The sequence below is a fragment of the Leptonotus elevatus genome, chromosome 10 (genome assembly GCF_054856555.1).
Source record: "Leptonotus elevatus isolate MCC_2025b chromosome 10, RoL_Lele_1.0, whole genome shotgun sequence".
NCBI classification, from domain to species: domain Eukaryota; kingdom Metazoa; phylum Chordata; class Actinopteri; order Syngnathiformes; family Syngnathidae; genus Leptonotus; species Leptonotus elevatus.
Window position 1 is genome coordinate 7,863,229 of NC_141248.1, and position 15,528 is coordinate 7,878,756.

General features: G+C 38.3%; 2 protein-coding genes across 2 annotated transcripts; one reads left to right on the plus strand and one right to left on the minus strand.

The window, feature by feature from the left end:
* Window positions 1–2,316: 2,316 nt before the first annotated feature.
* On the minus strand, window positions 2,317–6,444 carry traip (TRAF-interacting protein). Its single transcript, XM_086086421.1, has 16 exons — window positions 6,282–6,444; window positions 6,028–6,146; window positions 5,898–5,955; window positions 5,729–5,812; window positions 5,601–5,640; window positions 5,403–5,530; window positions 5,224–5,318; window positions 4,733–4,846; window positions 4,458–4,545; window positions 4,271–4,360; window positions 4,100–4,188; window positions 3,860–4,012; window positions 3,710–3,755; window positions 3,530–3,634; window positions 3,397–3,447; window positions 2,317–2,762 (listed from the first exon to the last, which is right to left on the minus strand). The coding sequence occupies exons 2-16, from the start codon at window positions 6,123–6,125 to the stop codon at window positions 2,655–2,657; spliced, it is 1,347 nt and encodes a 448-aa protein (XP_085942547.1). The 5' UTR covers window positions 6,126–6,146; window positions 6,282–6,444; the 3' UTR covers window positions 2,317–2,654.
* Window positions 6,445–6,667: 223 nt separating this feature from the next.
* Window positions 6,668–15,138, plus strand: mon1a (MON1 secretory trafficking family member A). Its single transcript, XM_086086420.1, has 6 exons — window positions 6,668–6,829; window positions 7,563–7,708; window positions 9,575–9,946; window positions 11,466–12,231; window positions 13,395–13,542; window positions 14,460–15,138. Exons 2-6 carry the CDS (start codon window positions 7,591–7,593, stop codon window positions 14,598–14,600), a joined length of 1,545 nt encoding a protein of 514 aa, XP_085942546.1. The 5' UTR covers window positions 6,668–6,829; window positions 7,563–7,590; the 3' UTR covers window positions 14,601–15,138.
* The last annotated feature ends 390 nt before the right edge of the window (window positions 15,139–15,528 follow it).

Below are 15,528 nucleotides of genomic sequence, written 5' to 3' on the forward strand. Positions count from 1 at the left end.
AATAAGATGTCTGGTGACCTTTCATCCACAGATGTCGCCGAATGTGTAACTCTCTTGATGTTGATGAGGCATATTATTTCATGGCTCCAAATGCACTGCATGTATTTTTGTGTTGAAATGAAGTACTATACTTTAAGGGGTCAGGTGTTTTTAAACGCTTGACTGCACTGAACGCTCTTTGAAAAATACACCTCACATTCATCAATGAAAATTGGCAAGGCTTTGAACATTCCATTATTGAAACAAAGTTTCAAAATCAGCCTGTAAGCTTCAAAATGAGTGTGATGACAGAATGGTGGACTCAACGCACGCAGCTCTTCTGTGTTTGGGATGAGCAGATAAGCTAACAGTCACCATGCAGGCAAATGCAAAGTGATAACAACGAACGCATGAAATTCTTCAAAGTGTATTTTTTGTGTGCTGGAATTAAATATATATGTAAATTAATGACAATACACGCACAAACTCACATGCACACACATATGCACAAAGAGAAAGCAATGACGATGACATGTTGAATCGGTAAGATTACTGAATGAACAATACTGAGCCCTCTCTAAAAAAATAAATAATAATGACAATAAATGCACTGCAAAAAGGACTGTAGAAAATGTAAGCAAAAAATATAGTAAAATAAGAAAATTATAACTTCAAATAAGCAAAATTATCTGCCAAAAGAAGAAAAATTTACTTAAATTTACCTGTAAGATTTTGAAAAATAAGAAAATAATACTAGCCTCATTTCAACCACTGCGGTCTTGAAAATAGTATTTCCAGACTAAAAACAAGTAATGTCGACATTTTTCAAGCTGCAATAAATATAACTATTTTCTTAAAATACATGAGGGTTTTTTTTACGCTTGGATAACTTAGCCTGAGAGTCAAGCAGGGAGGTAACTGGTCCTATTTTCTTTGTCATGATTTAGCCAGGAATTGAATCCACAACCTTCAAGTGTGAGGGTAGGCACTCTACCATTAGACCACTGAGCTGGTACTGAAAGAAGGAAAAATTAGTTTAGTAAATATAACGAAATGAACCATATTGCACTTGTCTGTTTTCATATTTGTAATTTTTTCCCCCACTTATCTTATTACTAGATTATGCAATATCTTAAAATAAGAAAACTCATGAAACCCCAGTTCAGGGTCTTTAATGTTGGTTAGTTGTCATCTTAAAATGTGGGAAATGCTTGTTTTAATCCTCATAGTATTTGAAACTGTTAACACTCAATGCCAAAACTGCTTGATCAAATAAGATAAGTAATAAGTATCTTAAAATAAGCACAATGATCTTGCCTGACAATTTCATTTTAAGTAAAAATAACTTGTCAAATCAAAATAAGCAAATTTAGGTTAAATTTAAGAAATTATATCTTACTTAAGATTTTCGTTTTTGCAGTGTGATGGCAGGATCAAAGTTCTCATGGCTCGATCCCGGTGACAGGAACGGCAAGCTCGGCAGCCAATCAGTGGCAAGCGAGGAGGGAGACGGAGCTTTGACCATCGTCAACTTATTGTGATGGTGAAATTGTCTTAACAAATGTTAAAATTAACGTTCCATCTCCTTTAAATTGCTGGGTCACGTTAAACATGTTAAAACAAAAACAGTTCAATCGCTAAACATAAGCTGGAGGAGCTATATCCCTTCATGTAAAAAGTTTTGAAGCAATTCCAACATTGAAAAGTACCAGCACAAAACTATTAAATATACCTACTACACATACCCACATTACAGTTAAAGAATGTGGTTATATTTTATTTTCATCAAATGGTGTCTCCAATAGCTTGAAACACAGCGGAAACGCTTTCGAACGCTAACCTTTCCAGCGGAAATCCTTAATGTATTGCCGGTTCTTGGCTGACACGACGCTCCAAGGTACGAACGGGTAATGCAATAATAATGCTCAGTTACCGCCTTAGTTACTCTTTTGAATATTAGTCATGGAGTAAATGTGCAATTCAGGCAAAATGCTGTACTTTTGTACACACGCTAGTTACGTCGCCACCTTGGAACGCTGTCGTAAGACGAGGACTCCTTGTTGGTGGCAGAGTTTCGCCATCTAGTTCTTCACTTAGCACTTGTTTTGTGTCTACAACTACAAAGGAGGATGATCACTCGGGAAGAGGCAATCCTGTCATTTTATGCTTTTTCATCGTCCACGGGGAGTCGGGCCCTCGGGGACATATAGACTTCTTGTAAAACCGAAGAAAACTATTACCGCGTGATGCCTTCAGCGTTCTCAATGTTGGGACAAAAAGTTTATAGCGCCCTCTGCTGGAGAAGGCACCAGTGAAGCACGGCCAGGAGCACACAAGTTCATAAAAATATTGTTTATTATTGGAGTTAGTAGGTCTACAGTTCATAGCAGATCTACATTCGTAATACATACTTAAACCCAGAAAATTGTGGGGGGGATTTACCACGTTTCAAAATGTTACATAAAATAGGTTTGACGATAACCTTACTCACAATTACAACGCCGATTCAGTCTCTTTCTCTCTCACACACATACACGCGCGCACGCACACAAAATAGTCACCCCAACAAATGGTTGTTTAATCACACGCGCAAATGTGTTTGAGTCCCATTTGGGGATGAATGGTGAAACCCGTGTCATACACTTCACATTACTGTACGTCCCGTAAGTGACTTGTCACTCCAGGAAGCTGTCCAGCGTCAGGCATGGTGCCGTCTTCAGTGTCGGTCTGCTCACCTTTTTTGTTCGAGCTTTTGTGAGTGGGCGAATCACTGCCAACGGAGACTGTGTTGAGGGTTGAGTTAGGGAACACTTTACACATTGAAATTTAATAAATTAGCCACTCCTGGCTTTCCCTGGTTTTTCCATTTGAAAATGGAGGAAGTTTTTTTTAAGGGTGTGTTGCTAATATGAAGCCAGCATTTTGTTTAATTTAGCATGATTACAAATAAGGATGAAAGTCAAAAAAAATTCAGAAAGCATCAATCTCTCTGGGTACAGCCCCCACCCCCCTTTTTTTAAGTAACATTGAGATATTGCAAGCATTTTTTGTTAAACCAAACATATTTTTAAAATAAATGTAACATAGTTGAACAAACTATTTTCCTTGACTTCTGATTTCAAAACTGGTTATCCATCAATTTGATACATCTATGTGACATGAGGAAATTAAAACTTTCTATGGTTTTACAGTTTGAAATGCCCTTTGAGGGTGATAGCTATGATATATATATATAGCTTGTGACAAAAATATGTTTAACACCCCTGTCTTAGAGGCTCAAGTTTGGTTGCCTTTTTGGAGAAGGCATAAAAGTGCTCATAAGTGAACAGCGATGGGGTTACAATAAATTCACCTCAAAGATCAATTCAAAAGATTTGAATAATACAGATGTAAAATCTAATACTATATAGAGGATACAGGTTGGATGAATTTGGTTCGTCCTCCTAATCCATCATAACCACTTTTCACCTGAAATTAGAAGAAGCCCTTTAATTTATCCAATGATTGAATTTAAAAAAGGAAAAGACAGTTGGTGGCAGTGTTTACATACAGCTCCAAAGTTTCTCTGAGGGTCCCGCATGCTACCAAAAGTCTTCTTTCTGAAAAGGAGAGAGTTCCTCAAAAAAGGATCCATGGCTGCACCCTCCTCTTGGGCCTAAGAGACACAACCCCTGAGTGAGAAATACTCGAGATTTGGAAGCAGACCTTGCAAAGCACTACTTCAAGTTACCTTGCTTAACGGTGAGGCTCTCTCATTGTGATTGGAGGTTAATGACCTGACAAATTTAAGCAATTCGTTATTTTATCTTGAGTTAAAGACAAAATAACAGCACACACTATGAACATGTGACCCTGCACTGGAATATGCGAAAATACATACAGTTTATGGTCTAAACAAATCTTCTTGGTCGGGTTCTTTGCTGGTCTCTTCGCCACATCTGGTGTAGTCACTTCATAGGTCAAGTTGAGGTCAATATCGTCGCCATCAACAGGCTGGTGGAGGTGAGGCGGTTTCACCTCTACTGGAGCAGGGCTGAATGGATAGCAAGGAAAAGCCGGGTAAGTAGATATTGGTCAAATTGAAATGTACGGCTCTGAGAAGTGGAATGGGCAAATTTACCTCTCAAAGATGAGCCGACTGAGCACCTCATTTGTTCTTGTTGGGGTGCTCAGAGATTTCTGAAGAAACTCCACCTTCTTTTTTAGACTCTATGGGAAAGACACAGATGTAAAGCAAACATAGATTCTCTTGACACCCAAGTTCCAATATATTTTGGTTGCTGTGCCTTACAGATATCTCTTTGTCAGCATTGGCTAGATCGTTTTGCAGAGACTTCTTATCCTCTTTCGATTGATTCACTTCAAGCGAAGCTTTTTGCAACTAAATGACACACATAATGTTAGGTAAACACGTGCACAGCAAAAAACAAACAAAACATATTATTATTATTGACTAGCTACATTGATGTTAATTTAACCTTGCTGTGGGAGGTGAGTACTTCTCTCCGCATCCTCTCACGATCGTCATTGGAAGATTTCAAGCTTCCCTTTAGGTTGTCATACTCTCTATAAAAAAGAGAGACAGAGAATGCAGCAAATGTATGGATAAATGGATTGAATTGGCTAGCGTAAGTGTGCAGATCAGATGTACAGTATCCAATCATTTGTGCATAAACACCATCTGCCAGATCAGATGCATCAATTGAAACGAAAGGACCTGCAGCCTGAGAACGATGGCAGTAGTCATACTTACTTTTTGAGAGAGATACAGTAGATTGAAAGCTGCTCCACAGCAGCCTGACTCACACCCATATCTGTAATCATGGACTCCACCTCAGCTCTTTGGCCCTGTAACAAAATATCAATGCTGGAGACACACCAGCAGTGTAAGAACAGATTTGTTTTTGCGGTACAAAGAAGGTAGCAGAACAATTACTCACACATAAATTAGAGGACAACCGAATTTGAGTTGACTTTGAGCTTGGGGGTGAAGCAATTAACCGATTTTACGATTAATCATGGTTTTTAAAATATCCACATCTGCTGTATTTGTTTTAAAAGGCAGCAACTTAAAAAATATATTTTCAGTTATGTATTGTTAAAAATAAACATTTTCAAAGAATGCTGATGTGATTTTTTTTTTATGACTACAAAGAATAACCGTAAAACCGTGTTTTTTTTTCTCAAACTATAATCATACACCAAAATCTGAAACCGTTGCACCCCTACTTTGAGTGAAGTTACCTTTCAAAGGTTTTTATTTTGGTCCTCAGTCTACGGGCCTCGTCCTTGGCAGCCCGAGCATCGTCATGTCGAGCCTCCAGGTAAGCCATTTGTTTCTGTGAGGTAATATTAAAATATGTGGACAGTATGAGACTTCAGAAAACAAAATTCATTTCAATAATGAGGAACAGATTGCATACTTTGAGAGCAGAACACAGCATGTTCTTCTCTGAAATCTCTTTCCGTATACAGTCAAAGTCTCTCCTCTGCGCGTCCACAGATTCCTTCAAATGATCAAATTTTTTGTCTTTGTCTCGACAGTCTTTCTCTAAAAAAATAAAATAAACATCTGTTTCATTAACTGGGAATCGTCATCTAATTGGGAAAGGAGGGGTTACCTTTAGAACTTAAAAGGGCCCGCAGCCTATTAATTTCATTCTGAGAAAATGAAGCACACAGTGACTTTAAAGTTCAATATGTTAGTGTAAATCTTGAAATGTAATCTTTAGGTATCCTTATTTGGTACCTCCATGCTTTCTGGATCTGCTGAATGTGCTTCTTCTCCACCATTGTCAAAGAAGAGCTTGTGGATAATGCGCTGGGTGCTGGTCTACACACATACACAAGGTATAAGCAGAAGTATATAAATAGACCAACGTGCGATAAAGTAGTGTGTTGATAGGTGCATACATTACCTGCTTCCTACACTTAGGGCATGACTTTGTCGGGGCTGTTTTAAACCACTGAAGGAGGCTAGAAATAAGAACAAATTATATAATCAAAACTAATCACAGCGCTCATTTCTTATTTAATTAGGTGACTTACCAGTCACTGTGGAAAGTGTGCCCGCAGTGGATAGCAGCAACATCTTTGGAATGATCGAATAAATCGCAGCAAATTGTACAACATGCACGAATAGGCATCTTAATTCCCAGAAGACCGTTCTGTTATGAACGCAGAACACACACGTGGATTTAGTTTGCACATGACTTGGCATGAAATTGTAACTTGAAAGTGAGCAACAACAGTTAGCCAACAGAAGTCTCGACGGGTAGTTGATCAGCCATCGCCATACCTACCAAAACAGGACGATGCGTTACTGCTTAGTCCGTTGTAATAAAAACATGCTATACGTTATCTTTAATGTGCCATTTGAATTAATTTAAGATGTGTCTCTGTTTAACTGCGGTTAGCTACAACAAAGCTCGACCCTTCTAGGCCATGTTTCCCAGCCGCCCTACGTTCAAATACAGTACTAGGCCCCGCCCCGAATGGTGCGTTCAGGGGTCCAAGCTCCTCCTTTCCGCCGATGTCAAGCTCTATCATCCATTGTCTTGTCTTTATTTAGTATATTCATTGTTCTCAGGTATTTTTCATTTGTAATTTAAAATTACCATAACATTTTTTTTATTCGACTAGGTGGTTGGGAAAAGTTCAAAGCCGATTTATCGTTGGATTCCCACAATTCCCACTTCCGGGAAAAAATGACACTTCCGGATCCGTGCAAAATCTGTCTACAGTTGACAAGCAGGAAGAAGAAGACGTTTTCTCTGCTGTGCTAGCAAGTTGACTACTGCGGTGACTGGAGAGCCAAGTCCGTAGCTGCAGACAGTTCTTGAAATGAAAGGTAACTATTTGTAAATAGCATCGTGAGCTATTTGAACTCTTGTTTTTGGTATAAAACAGCGACATGACTACGATGTAGCCATGCAGAGCTGATGCTTAATTCGCTGATCCGATCGAAAGTCAGTTGTCAAGTCGGTCGAGTTTCTGCCTTATGTGTTGTGATGTCTTTCGAGTATAAATAACAACAACACGTGTTGTACCAGGATAGTTTATTAAACACGAAAACATATAGACATTTTTATGGGATTTATTAATACGTTGCCTTAATTGGGACTAGTGGCAGTAAACTCAATTGTACTCTTTGGAAAATGACATTGGAAAAGTTGACAAGACAGCAGCACAAGGCAACGACGGGAGGACTTCAATAACTGAGCCTCATACATCACGTTTTTGTAATTTTGTGAGGTTGCAGCGTCACAACATCTCACAAAACCTCAATGGCAACAAACAATGTAGTTTGTTGTCATATTGAAAGGTGTTGTAATGCACTAATGTAATAGTTTGCCACTTATGTAACTTTCTAAAGTGACCAATGAGATAGAAACACCTTACTGTATCATGCCCACAGGTAAATGTATTAATTATGTTTGTACAAAGCCAGGCATTTCATGCAGCTGGATCATGCAAGTATCCTGGATTAAAAATGTATCATGATATTCCATTTGCAAGGTTTTCATATATAGAAATATGTTTGGTCATAATTGATTTAATTTATTGTGTGTACTTTCTCCAAGGTGTGTGCACGTGCTCTTCGTAATCGTGATGGATGGAGAAAGACCATCTGTGCCATGGGAGAACAGTACCCTGATGCCTGTGCACCATCTTTTCTCCGAGAGGGCTGACAGTCCCACACCGGGTCTGGTGGAGGGAACGGAACCAGGTGAGGCTCTTCAAAATTCAGCCGCAGATCTTTGCAATCTCACATTTTGCAATTCATAAAACGGCCAAAAGAGTACTATTTAAACTTGATCAATATATTTAAAAAAAGAAAGATGGTGTACCTTTTATTTATATATATATATATATATATATATATATATATATATATATATATAAAAAAAATTGTCTTTTATTTTTAGCTTATGGGTTGCCTTTTATTTTTAGCTTAGCTTAGCCGAAATACGGCTCAGTCTTTTCTGGTTTTGACAGATTGTGATGTTCTACATGCAGTGTTTATAGGACTTCCCCAAACTAACCATTACATAAATTTATCTTCTTTCTAAGTCCCCCTACAAAACACTGAGAAGGAATTTAATGAATGGCTGTAACATGAATGCCAATTCTAACATCCACGGATAGGAAGGGTATTGCATCCACAAATATGAAGGTATAAGTCAGTATTCTACTAAATGTGTTTACAGTAGATCAGTGTTTGTATCTTTTATATTCAGAAAAAAATCTCACAGCACACACTACCAAACAAAAATGTCACCAAAAGTGGATACTGTACACAGTTAAATTAAATTAATTGTTTCTTCCACTATAGGTCATTGGTACAGGTAGATGGGAAGGGATATAATTTGTAATAAATACATAATTTTTGGACTAATTAAGCGAATCTACAATTTATTTTGATCTCTCATGGTACGGTGGTTTGGAATGACTAAGTTTTAGGTTATCAAAAGGCTAATAAACAATTGCTGTTAGTGATAAAATATGCATGTAGTGGTGCATGAACATTACCAGTAAATTTAATATAAAAGTATGTATCCAAGATCTAGTTGTAATCCAGTGAAGCATATTGTACAACTGTCTACAGTACAGAGAAAATTACCTTGGTCTGCTTGCCAAGTGCACAAATTTAAGATGTAATCTAATCTTTGTATTCTTTCTATCGCTAACACTAAAAGCTTGAAAGGTGAACAATGAAACAACATAAATATAATTATGTATGTAACCTGTGGTCTGTTTCAGACATTGCCTTTAGATAATTCAGAACTTCAGTTTCCTTGTTTTGTGTACTGAAGCTTATTTCTCCAAAGTATCAGGGAGGACTACTTTCTGTTTTGGACCTCTAATTCTGGGTGATAAATGAGTTGATTGCCTAATTTTAATTTACAGTGTATCCATCCATCCATTCTCTATACCGCTGCATACCTTAAAAAGAAAACAATCCTTAATAGTGTGGAATGGGAATAGGCCTCTTGTAATGTTGGTGACATTCAGGTTCCTAATATTATGCATGCTCAGTCTCTAACGGAATTGATGGGGTCCACGAATGGAACAAATTGGTTAATGTTAGCGTTCAAGTTTCCACCAGTGCTTTTCCTACTTTGACAAGTCAAAATGTCTGCTGGGGAAAAAGTACCCGTTGTGCTGTGTGACGAAACATGCATGTACAATTTTGTCACTTATTAACCTCTATTTTAGATGTGAAAGTGATTGCATGAATTATAAGACTAATTCGTCGTGTGGATTTTCTGGAGCTATGCCGGCTTGTTCCAACATTAATGATGATTGATCGTTAATTTTAAAGACCCTTAACTGTCAATATGGTGTGCGGATGGTTGTTTGTTATATGTGGGACCCTCTTATCCAAAATCAGTGATCGCTGACCTTACAAATAAATAAAAAAAAGCCACAAATGTTGAATGTTTTCCTTATTAGATGATAGATCTGTTAGCTTCATTGTCAGAGTTGTATTATTTAGACTCTGACCTCCTCTCGCCATCTTGCTCATCGTGATCATGCACATCTTACATCACATGCATGCAGCATTCTAAATGAGCATGACTCTGGTTCGCAGGTGCAGGTCAGAAAAGTGCCATGTTTGTCCACGCGCAGTCTTTTGAAGATCTGACTGCGGAGGCCAAAGAGGCTCGCAAGGAGGCCGAGGTGATCAAATCCCGAGATTGTGAAGATGATATCAGAGTGCTGGTGGAAGAGCAAAGAGTGGAGCAGCAAAATATTCCATCAGACTGCAGGACCAAAGAGGAGGATGTGACCAGCGAGGCGTGGAGGAGTCACAAAAAGCACATGTTTGTGCTGAGCGAGGCAGGAAAGCCAATTTACACTCGTTATGGCACAGAGGAGGCCCTATCCAGCACCATGGGTGTGATGATGGCCCTCGTATCTTTTGTTGAGGCTGAGAACAACATCATCCGCTCCATCCATGCAGGTTAGAACACACTTAATCTCTAACAAATACAATTTTGTTTTAAGAATTTTTTTGGTTTGTTTTTAGTATACTGCACCCATGCCTTTAGATTGGAAAGTCCTGGATTGGAATTAGTAGAACATTTTCAAATATGCCTCTGCTCTGATATGCCCAACTAATTGTTTCTATTGAAAAATTTTCCTTATGGGAAAATTGTAATTAAAGCAAACAAAAGTTTTTTTTTTGTGTGTTTGTACTTGAAGATCCACTGTATACACAGCAAATCAGTCAGTGTTAAATTTCCAGCTTTTGATTAAATCTGGTGTAAACGGCGTTATTCTGACACGGTTAGGATAAAAAAATTACTCTGTCAGAGTAAATTTCCTCAGGTATTGGAGCGGAAGTTAAGTGTAACCTGAATAGCACTACCTTGGGTGTTAAATTGACCACACCCTCATTTCCGGTGCAGGAGAAACTTTCCAATTTTCTAGCGCGCTGTCAACATTTCAATAGCGATAGATCCAGTTGTTTCTGTCGGGCCGGTGTGGGTCAGTGGTAGAATGGTCGTCTCCCGACCCCGAGAACGTGGGTTCGATCCCAAGGTAGTGTGACTATGTCAAAGTATACTTACGCAAGATACTGAACCCCCGGTTGCTCCTGATGCCGTGTCATCAGTAGTTTACAGGTAGTTTGAGTTCAAATTTTAACACTGACTCTAGTGCAATACACTCATAGTGTAGAGTACTTTCAACACTACTCAGTGTTTACCAGTGTATCTTTTTAACACTATACAGTGTTAGAGTAACACTGGTTGAGTGTGAAAGAAGTATTACTTTGAAAAGGGTCAAATTTTGTCTCATTGGTGTGGACACAACTAGGGATAGACTGATTATCGGCTGGGCCGATTATCGGTGCAGATATTCAGCATTTTGGCGAATATCGGCATTTGCCATTTAGAAGAATCATATGGCCGATAATACATCCATTAAAAAAAAGGTGTTAACTTCAGGGAACTAATTATTTAAATTCTTAGTGATGTTAATTAGCCTGGGACCGCTTTACACCTTTTTGTTTGAAATAAAAATAAAAATTTAATGCGTCAGATATTTTGGAAACATGTATTTACTGTAAAAAACAATAGGGAGCTATTTACTTCAGTTTTTATTTTAACTTTTGAAGACATGTGACTGCGCCTCGGAGATCCCTGAACTTTTTGTTAGATTTTTAAAACAATGATTGGGATTGACTAACGTTTTTTTTTAAGTACAATATTTTACAAACCCTAAAAGTTTGGAGTTTTTATTTTCCCTTTTAGTAAAAATTAATATCGGCTCCAAATATCAGTTATCAGTGTCCTTGACTACTAATAATCTGTATCGGTATCTGCCCTGAAAAAAACCTATCGGTCTATCTCTAGACACAACACATATAAACACTTTTCTAATGTTCGATTTAACACTCTTAGTGTTAATCTAACACTGGTGATTTTGCTGTATACAAGAAAAGACACCGACAGTATCCGTGTGATCTCTTCTGTCAGATGGATGTAAAGTGGTTTTCCTCACCAAGAGTCCACTGGTCCTGGTGGGCGTGTCCCGCACGTGTCAATCAGACAAAGAGCTGCTGAGGGAGCTGCAGTATGTCTACTATCAGATCGTCAGCCTGCTCACCCTCACCCAGCTCAACCATATCTTCCAACACAAGCAGAACTACGACTTGCGACGCCTGCTGGCTGGTTCCGAGTATCTCACTGACAACCTTCTGTATCGGCTGGACCACGACCCGGGCCTGCTGCTCAGCGCCGTCACCTGCCTGCCACTGGCCAGCTCGTCCAGGGATGTCATTTCATCCGGCCTGCAGGCGGCCAAATCCAAAAATCTGGTCTTCTCTATTCTGCTGGCTGGAGACCGCCTGGTTACTCTGGTTCGGAAAAAGGATCAGTTCCTTCACCACATAGACTTGCACCTGGTCTTCAACCTCGTTGGCTCCTCTTCGTCTTTTCGAGAGGGTGAAGGTTGGACACCCATCTGTCTGCCAAAGTTCAATACTGCAGGATTTTTCCACGCTCACATTTCCTATTTGGAACCCGCGTCGGAGCTGTGCCTTATCCTGGTCTCAACTGACCGTGAGGACTTTTTCAACATGTCTGACTGCAAGCAAAAGTTTCTCGACAGGCTGAGTAAACGCAGTGCTTATCAAGCTCTGAAGGAGGCCCTGAAGTCTCGTAGCTATTCTGTGGCTCAAGTTGGCATTCCTGAACTCAGGCACTTCATGTACAAATCAAAGAGCTCTGGGCTGTATACCAGGTGGGCAGCAATATTCTGGAAAATATCTGAATTATTATTTTAATAATCACTCTGTTGATTATTTTGTAAATTTATGAATCAGATTAAAAAAAAAGTCTATTCAAGTATTCAAAAACAGGACATTATTTCATATTGACAGTGCAGAAAGCACACAAATGAATTATTATACAATTACTGGTTTGGTCCAAAACGTGAGAAAATAGGAAGAAATGTTGATCCATTTTTTCCAAAGTAAACACACGTTTGCAAATGTCTTGTTTTGTTGAAACAATTGATCAAGATAAATCAGGCTGCTTTACTGTTGAGGTGGTTCAAGGATACTTGACTCATTGAGCCATTTTCAACAGAAAGAAGATAATATGTGTCTATAAAGTAATTCATGTGAACTTCATTATTTTTCATGAACAATTAATAACTTTAAAAACAAAGGTGCTGAGGAAATAGGTAACGACCAATCATGGCTCAGTTTACTGACTAAACTCAGAAAACAGGTGATCCGTAATTGGTCCTGAGAACAGGTGATATCATCTTCAGTCTACAGTAAGAGGAAACATTTGCTTAATTGTTCATGACAAATAATGAAATTATCACATGAATTAAGATATCATCTTCTTTCTGAAGAAAGTGGCTCAACGAATCAAGTATCCCTTTTATATTCTGAGGGATGCAAAATGAAGGAAGACGAGATGAATAAACCTAACTTTGTGCTTCATAGAAATGATAACTGCAAAAGGGCCAAAAAAAGAGCCAAACTAAATGTTTCCTTTATTTCTTTTCTAATAGATAGATAGATGGAATTATCAAATATTCTACACAAGTGCAACAAATTGTTGTTAAATAATAGTTTGCAATGTTTGAGTAGGGATGTTTGAAACTGACGTAAAGGTTAATTTACTTCTTCTCTGACAACTTTGGTGCTTACCGAAGACAGTGTGCTAAAAATGCAGTGACTTGTGAAGACTGACAAGAAAAACAACACATTTGTACTCCCCAAATCATTATGAAGTTACGTAACTTTAAATGACTGTAGCATAGTGTTAATCAGACATGTTGGCTTAGTATGTAAAAACACACAAGGAATTTGTCTTCACAGTCACAACCCATCTGAGAAACACAATAAAGAATATATGCGGTATTCATTTCATGTGTTTTTCTGCCTCCAGTCCAGAGTTTCCTTTGGTGTACCAGTCGGATGAAGAGCAGGAGAGGCTCATGGGTTTGTACCAGGACCTTCACAGTTATGTGCACCATCCAACCAGACCATTACGCTCCTTCTACCGCTGTGGTGAAACTGAAAACATGATGGCATGGGTAAGTGTCTGGGCGTCAGGTCATAAAAGCCGTCTTAACACTTGGATCAGAGTGGAAGTACATGTAGGATGTAGGGTGGGCTCTCGTGGATGAGGAATCCATGCATCCATTTTTTGGATTGTGCTATCCTGTTCTGGATGACTAGGGGTGGAAGACTATCCAAGATGACACAGGGTGGGGGTACACTTGAGATGCGCCATTTAAACCCGCGCTTCAATTAATTTATTTCATTTAAACCAAGGCGTGTACAATTAAATTCAAATCCGTGTGTTATAGAGTTGTATAGACATCTGGTGGCAAAGTAAGTATTTAATTAACCCAACATTAACAAAGTTTGGCAGGATTGTGATTTTATTCTCAGAATTCTCACTTTAAAGTCAGAACTCTGAGAATAAAGTCAGAACTCTGACTTTAAAATCAGAGTTCTGACTTTATTAGTGCTACTATTATTCTCACTTGAAAGTAAGAATTCTGAGAAAAAAGTGAGAATTCTCACTTTAAAGTCAGAATTCTGAGATTAAAGTCAGAATCCTGCCAAACTTTATTTTTCTCTCTTCACTGGCCCTAATCCTCTTCTGTAGTTTTTAGATGGGAGAGGGAGCCAACATAAGCGGAGCCAACATAAGCGGAGAAAACCCAGATTCAAACGCGGAACTTTTTTATTATGGGGAAAAACTGCAAACTAAAGTAACACTATGCATCTGCACATGTGAATAAACAATTTAAAGATTTCAAGGCCTTGCCTAAATGACAAGTTAAGAAAGGTTGCTGTTAACTACTCATTTCTGTTTTATTTGTTTTTAAATGTGAAACTGTACAGTTTGGCATTAATTAAAAGAAAACAAATCTGTATGAAATACCATCCTGCTCTGTAAATGACCAATAATGATGCCGCGTATTCCGTACTCCCCTTGCAGGTAACTAGTGGCTTTGAGCTTTACTTGTGCTTCAGTCCCCTGGGCACAAAGGCGTTGGCCGTTTCTGCTGTCAACAAACTACTAAAATGGATCAGGAAGGAGGAGGATCGTCTCTTTATCCTGAGTCATCTAACTTACTGACGCTTCTCTGCATAAAGTCTGGACATGTTGACTCAGGATTAGACGTACATTTCAATGTCAAAGCTATGCACGCCTAGTTTCCACTAAATTAATGGTAAAATCAGGTATTGTATGACATAAAAATGTTTTTTTGTTTTTAGCCATTTATTATTTTTATTGCTTTTAATATGATTGAGGACACCTTAGCTTACATCACTTACAAACGTTTTTTAATGAATGGACCCCCAGTGGTTAAACATCAGCAATAACTGGAAATCTTCTGCTACGAGCACTGCTGTGATGTTATGAGTTATGACATTCCTGTTTTTTTCTGCACATAATGACCATTATTTGTGAGGGCTACCATGATAATGCTTCTATTGTATTGACATGCATGAAATGACACTCCAAAGAGAAATGTCATGGATCACAGTTGAGGGTTGTATGAACTTAAGGCAAAAAGCTTTTTGTGTGTTTTAATTTAAATATCACTGCACTTATGTATTCATGAAAATGCTTTAATCAATTTGTATTTCAGTAAATTCATCTCTTGACTTCTTTCTGTCCACTGTTTTCTTTATACCTTGATGGAAAGGTTCAAAGCCAATTAAATTATACCAGCCAGTAAGTACTAAATGGACAGTGTATGAATAAAAGTATTAAAATAGGGTCTCTTTCTCTCTTTTTAACACAGAAACTCTCGGTTACCTTCATGTCTCTTTTTGTAAATAAAATTATTTTTTTCCTGGGTACCATCATCTTTGAGTTGTGCAGACCTGCATTAAAACATGCTTTTGTTTCCTAAACAAGTTCACTCTAAAGGAAAGGAACACTTAGCAAGCCCGTCCTAGCACAATCTGATGAGAGCCGTTACAGTGCCGTGAAAAAGTATTTGCACCCTTCCAGATTTCTGTGTTTTTTGTGTGCATATTTATTACTTGCAAAAGAT